The 9,495-nt window shown below is 56.7% G+C and overlaps 1 protein-coding gene across 1 annotated transcript in view; it reads right to left on the reverse strand.

Moving 5' to 3' along the window:
- CORO2B (coronin 2B) overlaps positions 1–5,954 on the reverse strand; it is a 28,752-nt gene extending 22,798 nt beyond the window's left edge. The window contains exon 1 of the mRNA XM_086471315.1: positions 5,904–5,954. Coding sequence (XP_086327441.1) covers positions 5,904–5,954 — 51 coding nt within the window. The remainder of the gene's footprint in view (positions 1–5,903) is intronic.
- Positions 5,955–9,495: the final 3,541 nt, after the last annotated feature.

Consider the following 9,495-nt stretch of genomic DNA (forward strand, 5'->3'; position numbering starts at 1 on the left):
CATCGCCCCGCGGCCCCGGGGGTGCAGACGGCCCGGAAACGCCGGCAAAATCCCTGGCAAGGGGTCCAGGGCTGCCCAGAGCCGGCATTGTGTGGCGGGCAGCTCCCGGCCGGGCCCTTTCCTGCAGATTTCTGGGTTTGGCAGCCGGCGGAGGCTTTCCCGTGCCAGAAATAGCTCCCGCGCCGCGTGGGAGAGCCGGGGACCAGAGGGAGCGTGCGGGGGTCCCAGCCCCACCGGCGGCGGGGAGCATCGGCCTTTGGATGGAGAGGGTGCTGCGGGGTGGGAGGAGCGGGGAAAAGCGGCTGGCGGGCCAGGTTTGCGCCGACGGGGGATTTTGGGGTTGGAAAAGTAAAAGCTCCGCATCCTTTGCCCCTTCGCCTGGCTGTGGGGGAGGCTGCGGCTGCCGGCGGTTGGTCCCGCGGCTGGAGCGAGGTGCTCAGGAGGTGGGTGAGTGGGAAAAGTCCTCCTTCAAAGCATCATCTCCACGCCTGGTCCTTCAGCAGATGGCTTTGGCAGAGGTTGCGTTCTCCGGCTGGAAAGCATCCCGGGGAAAGCAGCGCCTTGCTCTGTAGCGGCGGTTTCCACCTCCGGGTTTGGCACGTGGAGGTGCTGCCGGGGCTGCCCACCCTGGGCCACCACGCTCTGCCTGAACCCCTTTCCCTGTGGAGCCCGCTGGGCTGCAGGAGGCACTGCCTACACAAAAAAAAAAGCCTGGAAAGATATTCTGGCTGAAACAAAAACTTTCCCACTGCATTATCCCATTGGGGTGTTTTTGTGAGCGATGTCTCAGTTCTGGATTGATGAAAACACCGAGTTTCCAAGCAGATGCCAGCTTTATTTTTCCATTTCATTTTTTTATTTATATCTCCACTTATTTTTCCCCACTATATGTACTTCAATCTTCTCCTTGAAGGTAGTGTCTGCAGGCAGGCACACCTCATGGGGCTTCCAAGCATCCAGGGGATGGGGGAAGCAGCAGGAGCCCTTTGGTTTCTGCCGGCAGCCCATGGTGGCCACGGCACTGAGCCCACGGCAGTGCCACCGGGGACACCACGGCTCTGATCCGGAAAGATTCCCCCGGTGCTCAGCTGCTCCCGAAGGATGTGGACAAGAGTGCAAGCCCACGTGCAAGGCCACCAAGGGACCTTAGAGACGCCAGAGAGAAGAGAGTCGATGAAAAACCAACGTGCAAGGGGCGACGCATCGCCCTTACGTTGCAAACTCGGCTGCTGGCGGGTTGCACACGGGAAGTCTTCCCAGCAAAACACATAGTTTCACAAGAAACATCATTTTGTGATGCAAAACTGCTGAAAATAAGTCGAATTTTCTAGCCAGGAGGATGGAAATCTCTTACCCCGCAGCCTCTGCAAGCCGGGGTGGAGGCATAGTTTCAAATGGGAAATAGTTTCGTTATTTACTTATTTCTTTTCCCTCCGTGTGCTGCTTTGCAGAGTCCTTTGCTCCCCGGGGTTTCTGGGCTCGGAGGGGGCACAAACATCCTCCCTCCTGGCCGAGCCAGCGAAGGCTTCTGAAGATGAGGAGGGGATGGAGAGGAGAGGGGGATGCGGGGACGCTTCGGACACCGGCGGGACGCAGCTCGGCGCCGAGTATTTCGCAGGCGGTGGCTGACATTTCCCGGTCGGGGGAGGAAAACGGCCCCTTCCCCAAAGGAGCTCAACTCGGGCGAGACAAAGCGGGAGAGGAAAGGCTGGAAAAAGCGACCCAGCCACGGTCCCACGCCGGCCCCTCTGCCCTGCGCTTCCTCCCGGGGGGACGGCGACAGCGGCTGGGGGCTTTGCACCGGTGTTTGCATGTGGCGACATCCTGCCATTCTGGAAGATATTATCCGGAGTATTTGCAACCCTCCGACATACAATTTTTTATGAAACTCGCTTTTTGAGTAATTCTCTACATTCTGCTGACGCTAATGGGCGTTTTTATTTTTCCATCACCTCATGCTCAATAGCTCAGAGGCATTAAAAAAAAAAAATTATTGATTTATTGGAGTCATTTCCATCCATCTCCAGAACTGGACTAATGCGCCACCATTTCCAAGCTTCATTCTACTTCTGCATTATTCTTGGACTCTGCTTTTTCCGTTCATTACAAAACTCCTCCCTTCTTTTAGGTTGAGCAGAACTTACATGAAAAATGAGAATACTATAAAGCACTTTGAAGTGAGGGAATAAAATAAATCACATCCCCCATCACGACATTCAGCATCAACATTAACCTCATGAAACAAGCAGCAGCAGAGAAATTCTCCGCTCTGCTCCGGCGTTTTCAGGCTCATTGCAATGTTTTACTTATCTAAGTGCTCGAGGGGAAGAGCCTGTCCCAAAATCCCAAGCTGGAAGGTGGAAATCTCCTTTGCAACAACGGCTAGAGCAGAAAATGGATGAGCTGGGAAGCCCCGAGCAGGGATACAGGCCGGTGCAGAGCATCTCTTTCCCCTTCCTCTCCTTCCCTTGCTCCTCCTCACCAAACAGAAGAGCGAAGCAGCTCATCGAGGTTTCAGAATCGGAGCAACGACACCTCCCACCACCGGTGTCGGCGCCGAGCCGGGCCCGCACCCAGGCTGGGGGGGAACGTCCCTCGCTTCGCAAAACGATTCCATTGCAGGAGAAGCGCAGAGGAGCGCCGGGTTGTTTCCGCGTGTCGCTGCGCCGGGTTTTGGGCTGTTCCTCAGAACCAGAGGAAAACACACAGACCTGGAGGTGGGGAAAGACCCCAGGGACTATGTTACACCCAAGGAGCCCGGCGTTTGCCGCTCTGGGTGAAGCCTGTTGCGCTCCCTGGCACCTTTGCAAGCTGCATTAATTCCTCACCCTGACCCTGCTCCGCTGCAAAAGCAGATCTGGGGAGAAGGCGGGCGGGAACACGCGGCACAGGTCGGTTAGCAAGCGATTTTCCACGCGCGGTAGGGTTGGATGAAGGCGACGATGCTGAGGGGCGGCTGCAGCCCCGGGAAGGGCCGGGCAAGATTTCCTCTCCGAGAGCGCGGGCTGGTCTGTGCCTGGCGGTGGCAGAGAGCTGCCTTCCCCCTTTCTCCCCATCTATCCCAGGAGCTGCCATATCGCACCACGTAGCGCCGCGCTGACACGCGAGCAAGGGATGGAGGCATCCACCCCAGGACGAGGAGCAAAGCAACCCTGCGAACTCCTGCTTCTTGCAGGGTGGGGGAATTTGAAGCTTTTAAGCGGGTGTTTCGGGCCTCCGTTCAGTTTTCCAGCAGCGAGCAGCTTCAGGAGCAATTGTGTTTCAAAAAAAAGCCAAACCAAAACCGATTTTATTTTGCAGGTTTTTCTCTAGGATGGAGAACCGGTACCCACCCCGCAGCCCCCATCAGCTGGGCAGAGCAGACGCCGTGGGGCTGGGGGATCTGCCCCACGCCTCCCAGCAGCGCACACAAAACCCACAAGGACCCGCTCTGCCCGCACCCCCGCTGGGAACGGCACTGCCATTCGCCTGGGAAAAAAAGCAAGAGAACCAAGGAGCAAAAAAAAAACCAACCCAGCCCCTCTTTGGAGGCTTTTCTGATCTGCTGGCAGCTCCAGCCTTTGCCTACCAGCAGCAGCAGGACACAGCTCTTGTCTCAATGTGTTTATTTTTAAACGCATCTTTTCAAGCATCGGGAGTCTTGGCAACAGCAGCCGGGAGGGAGAGCTCGCGCAGAGAGCCCCCAACGCTGCCACGGGCGGTTACACGGCACAGGGGACTGTAATCCCTAAAAAAAATCTGTATATCCTATATATAGCGCCGTTTAATCTGCTTCCATCGTGAAAGCTTTCAGAGAAATGGATTTCTGCTTTCACCTGTACGGAGCAGACGTTTTGGGGGGGGCTGACAATAACGCCCCCCTCCAGCCCCAGCACAACAGGAGCCCTTACTCCTTCGTGCTGGGCCCCCCAGCAGCATGCTGCGGGGGGTGACAAGGGGGCCGTGGCACCTACAGCAGATCTTCGGGTTGCTGCGATGGCACGCAGCACCTCCCGTGGCCTCAGAGAGGTTTTTAGTGGGAAACCAGTGCCCTTTCATCGTGACACCCTGGTTTGTTGTTCTGCACGTGGTTAAGTGTCAGGGTTACGGCTGACTAGCAAGAAAAAGAGATTTGCATGAAAAAAGTGGGTTGGGAAAAGGAAATGCAACACTCATTGCTCGCCTAGAAAATCCGGGGCTTCCAGGAGGGGTTTTGTGGCACTCCAGGAGACGGTGCCTTTCCGAAATCACATTATTCCCTTTTTTTCTTGCCTCCTCCTGGTGCAGGCAGAGCTTCTGGCGAGCATTCCCCACCCGGGGCCTTCCAGTTCAAGTCAAGGCACGGTTTTGTATGAAGAAAACCGAATACACCCAAAAACCACCCCCTCCTTGCCCCTGTGCCTGCCTTGCGTGGGGTTATTTTCCCTCCCTCCTCTCCGGAGCCAACACATCGCCTGCGCATCCCCGCGAGCCACGGGGCAGGAGTTATTTTCCATCAGAAAGGTCAGCGGTGCTCGGGTTTGACATTTCAAGTATCGATCGGCCATGAAGGCAACGGAGCGTTACTGGGCACAAACAAGAGCTGCTTTTTGGCAGGTCTTACCCAAGGAGACGACTTCATTTGTGGGAAGCACCGGGCTGCCTGATCCCCGCCTGCCCTTGCCCAGGGACACTCCTCGTGCAGAGAGCAGAGAAGGAAACGCCAAAATAGCTCACCAGAGGCGTATTTTAGAGGAAAAAGCCACTGCTAGTCTCACTGCCATGCCGCACTCCTCTGCCATGGGCCTTCCAGGACAGAGCCACCGTCCCCAAAGTCCCCGCGAGGTGGGCACAACCCTGCTCTGGTTCCCCGATGCTCCTCTGCACCTCGTGGGCATCAGCGCTGGGGGATTTAGGAGCCTCGTGGCCGAGGGGGGATTAAAGCCCTTCCCAAAGGACGTGGCACACGGAGCTGAGGGGGAGCCCAGGTACCGCAGCGGCCACAGGCTGGGGACCTGCGCCCGCGGAGCGCTGGGATGAGCAGGGCTGCGCTCACGGCCCGAATCACCGCCGGCAAACAGCAAAGCACCATCCCTTGCCGGGGGGTTGGGGGGAGCCTCCACCAAGCCACCTCCCCCGTCCCAACCCCGTCCCCGCTCGCTTTGTTCGGGCCAAGCCAGTAGTTTTTCCCCTCGGAGGGGAAAACGCACCAGCAGGAGCTGGCAGAGCCGCTCGCGGGCTGCGGCAGGACGGTGTTACCCCGAGACGTGCTGCGGAAGATGGGACCTGCTCAGGGCACACCCAGCGCGTTAGCAAAGCATGTAGGTAGGGTTTATGCTGCTGGAATCCATTCCCCAAAGAAAAGCTTGAAATTAAACAGCTATATTTTGATAAGATACCCAGCATTGCCAAAATTAGTCATCAAATGCTTATTGTTCCATGCACATTAGATTAGAGCCAAACAAATGCTGATTTCAGTCTCTCCAGTGCTCTAATGCTCTGGTGCTTCTCAATTCAACCTTGAAAACGGCTTTTGTTCACATTAATGGCTTTCATGCTAACGAGGCTCGGTAAGATTTAACATTTAGGCACATCCCGTTCTTCATTTTAATAACAATTCCGCCACAGAGAGCAACACATGTTCGCAGTGTGCAGGCGTTAATTCAGCCCCCAAACGGGTCTGAAAGCCCAGCTCCAGCACCGCTGCAGGATCGATGCTTCGGCCGGGGGCGCCCGGGCGCGTTTGCAGCCCGGGCTTGACTTAAAAGCAGCCGGGGCTAAGAAACGCCGAGTCTCCGGTGTCAATTAAGTGGTTTCCCTTTGGTGCCAAGGGACCTTCAGAGCAGAGCCAGCCCGTTGGGCTCTCGGCTCGCTTGGGTTCAGCTGCCGTTTCTATGCATCTCTCTGTCCCAGCCTTATTAAAATGCCCTGCGCGGGACACTCACCAGGCTGCCGTGCTTGCTTCCCAGCACGCTAGACTTGTGGAGGTCTCTCATTGACTCGACAAGAGCTCTGTGCAGAGAGGGAAAGCAAAAACATTCAATTCACCATCCCGGGAGGCTGCGTTAAAACACACAAACCCTCCCTGCTCCTCCGCGCCGCGGCGTCGGGCAACGCGTGGCAGGATCCGACCCCCGCAGGGCTGCTCCCGGGTAATTTTTGGACGAGCTGGAGCATCGCCGGTGGCAGGACAGGAGGCTGAGCCCCCCTCTCGCAAGCTGCCATCACACCAACCCCCGTCTCCTCCTCCCCAGTGACTGCCAGCCCCATTATAGGACAATTATGCATCACCGCCTACTTCTAGAGAGCAACGTAATTCCAACACAAATGGTTTTTCCTCCTGAGACCGTTGGCAAATGGAAGCATTTACGTACCCAGCACATTACCTGACTCACACACAGTCAACATCCTCATTCACTTGTCCAGAAACCCTGGGATCAGCAGCGGGATGGAAAGCACCACCTATTCACACACCCAGGTGGAGTTTGCCAGCGAGGCAGCTGCTCGCTCAGAGCCCCCAAAGCACCGGCGTGGGCACAACCGCCCCTCGCCTGCCTCAGCCAGGGCAGGATCCAGCCAGAGCAACCCCTTTCTTGGGGAAACACAGAAGGGGCAACACTTTTTTAGCTGGGTATTTCCAGTGCAAGCCCCAGAAATGGGGGGAGTTGCGCTCAGCCGCGGGGAAAAGCCATTTTCCGCGCTGCCATGCAGCCAGCTCCTAAAATGGTGCCATTTCCCAGGCTTCCATTCTAGAATCGGGCTTCCCAGCGAGAAGCCCTTGCTTGACCTCTGCAGAAAAAAAAGGCGGTTTGCATGAAATCCAGCACAGGCTGATGGATGCAGCTTGTTGAGGCGTTCCCAGCCTGCGTTTCCCCCCCGCCGAAGAGCAGCCCCAGGCGTCAGGCACGTCAACCAGAGCCCTGCACCCCCATACCGGGCTGACAACGTGCAGTGATGATGATCAGAGCCCCCAAAACCGAGTCCCACCAGCCTGAGAAAGCTACAGGGGCTGGAGGGGAAGAAAAGGTCTAATATCTGTATGAGGTCAGGATTATGTACGGACCACTAAAAAGCAGATTATGGGTATTTATGAGACAGGCAAAACTGCACATCCCATTACAGAATAACTATGTCGATAATGAAGAATAAAGCTCCCCATTAAGCCTCCATGCAGCTATTCTGGTTTGTCTGGCTCGGTAGCTATGACTCCAAGATAACATCAGCAGTGCCATGGGACCTCATCCATCTCCTGCTGCCGTGAGAGCACGGTGGCTCCCGGGCCAGGGCTGGGGATGGTCACAGCTCTGCTTCCACCCTGCGCTGGTCTGGGCAAGCCCCTGCCCCGGGGTCTCATGCAGACCCACACAAGCCCCTCCACGGCTGCCTGCAGGCAGAAATGCCGCCTGGAAATGCCCCCATTGCCAGCCCCAGGGCCACAGTCCCAAATGCCATCAGCATTCTGGAGGTACTTTCATTTTCATATCAAGTTTTTACATTCATGTTTCAATCATTCAGTAAAAAAAATCATTATACATATCCCAAAGTAGTTATAAATGTTCAAGAACAGAGAAAAGAGTCTCCTCCTTGGGAAGAGGCTTTTTTTCCTGGTCCTGATGTAGGTTTGATCCCCACAAAAAAGCTGAAAGCTGATAAGCAACGGCATAATTTTTGCTTTATTGACCTAACGTGGAGCCCCAGGGTGCTGTGCCAGGCAGAGCCTAGCAGTGCAGAGCCGCGGGCACGCCGCCCCTGCCAGCTGATGCCGTGGCGATGGATGAAGTGCCATCGGCCCCCTCTTCTCTAGGGGGTTCCTCCTGCTCTCATCCCACCCCACCAGCTCTGGTTTTCACTGTCTCACGCCAGGACACGGTGCTGGAGCATCTGTCCCATGGCTTGTGCACGTTTGTACCGCTGATGAAAGACCCCATCTGGCCCATCCCCACCAGCCCTTTACACATCCACAGTCCCCGGAGCAGGGCAGAGCCCTTCAGCCAGCTCTGGACAAGCCTTTGGAGACCCAAATCCTCCAGTAACCAGCCAAACTCCTCGTTTTCTCCTTTTTTATGCAGCTGGCTGATGGCACAAACAGCTGGAGCAGCAGAGGGAAGCCGAGCAAACGGCTTCAGCTCCGTGCTCAGCCGCAGGAAACACCTTTGGGCTCTAATAAACACCGGAATAAAGCACCGAGCGGGGCCTCAGAGAAAAAAACCCACGTTCCTATAAAACAGGCTGTCACATTCCCATCCCCTCCATCCCGCTGGGCTTTGCCCTGCCCAGCACAGCCGGACAGCAGCGGTGGGGACAAGCTTGCAGACCGCATGGCAAAGCCAAAAACTGCTGGGGGGAAAGCGGAGGGGGCTGAAGGTCGGTGTGGGCGACGTCCCCCTGCGAGGAGGTCACGTTTGGGGGGGGCAGGCAGGAGCCTGGGCATCCCCTGGTCTTGCTCTGCCCCACACGCCTGCATCCCAGAGCCCCGCCAGAGCAGCCCCAGGGTAGGGGGCTGGGGAGAGCAGCGCACGGGGGTGCCCCAAAAGGCGATTTGCAAGGTTGTGGTGCAAATCCAGATGTCCCTGAATTGCCTTTGCCCTGTGCCGGCCCTCCAGCACCTCCACGGGAGCTGTGCAGCGGCCAGCACCGGCAGGACAAGCAGCACCCTGCGCCCAGGACCGACGCTACGATCAGGCGTATGATGCGGGGATGACATAAGCACAGGGGCAATGTCCCGGCAGAGGAGAGACCGGGGACACCAGGCAGTGGTCCAGGCAAGGACAGAGCTCTCCAGGGGCTGAGACCCCCCACCATCACAGCGCTGCTCTGATTTGGGCCCCCCAAAGTGGAGCTGAGCTGCCAAGAGCCAGAGCAGGCCTCTACTTCGGCACCCCTGGGGGCGGTGGGTGCACCCCAGCTCCCCAGCGGTGACCCTGGAGCAGGGAGGGGGGCACCCCCAAGATGGGGGTTTTGGCAGGTACAGGTCGCCTTGGGAAAGCCACTTGTCCTTCGTGCACAGGCACGGAGAAGAGGCAGAGAGCTCCGTGTTTATCTGACTTCTAAAGAGCAGTAGAATACTGTATATTAATATACAAATACATATTAATATACAAATATTAAGGATTAATCCCATTAAATTGGTCTAAACAAAGGACAAAAGGCAGACGAACACTTCTGAAGAGATATCTGCCAGCTGAGCTTTTTCCAGCCTGGAAGGAAGTGACTGGGATTTCCCTGGAGTTCAACTTTTCAATGATTTCTTCTTTCTAGAGACCCTGGACTGCCTGGGAAGAGCCTCTCCTCTTCCCAAGCCGCTGGGAAAAACTCACCAGATGTCCCCCGGCCGTGGGGTCGGGCTGTCACCACGAGTCCCCACCCCTCCTTGACCACGGTGCTGCTTCCCACCCACCCTGGGCACTTCACATGGTCCAGCAGATGTCCCGGACTGCCCGGGAACGATGCAAAAAGCATCCCTGGCACCGGCGTTTGTGGTACCGGCAGGGGCCCCATTTTGGACCAGTTTCCCCCCAGGAAACCTTCTGGGAGAGG

This window comes from Leptosomus discolor, chromosome 11, assembly GCF_034619465.1.
Source record: "Leptosomus discolor isolate bLepDis1 chromosome 11, bLepDis1.hap2, whole genome shotgun sequence".
Lineage (NCBI taxonomy): Eukaryota > Metazoa > Chordata > Aves > Leptosomiformes > Leptosomidae > Leptosomus > Leptosomus discolor.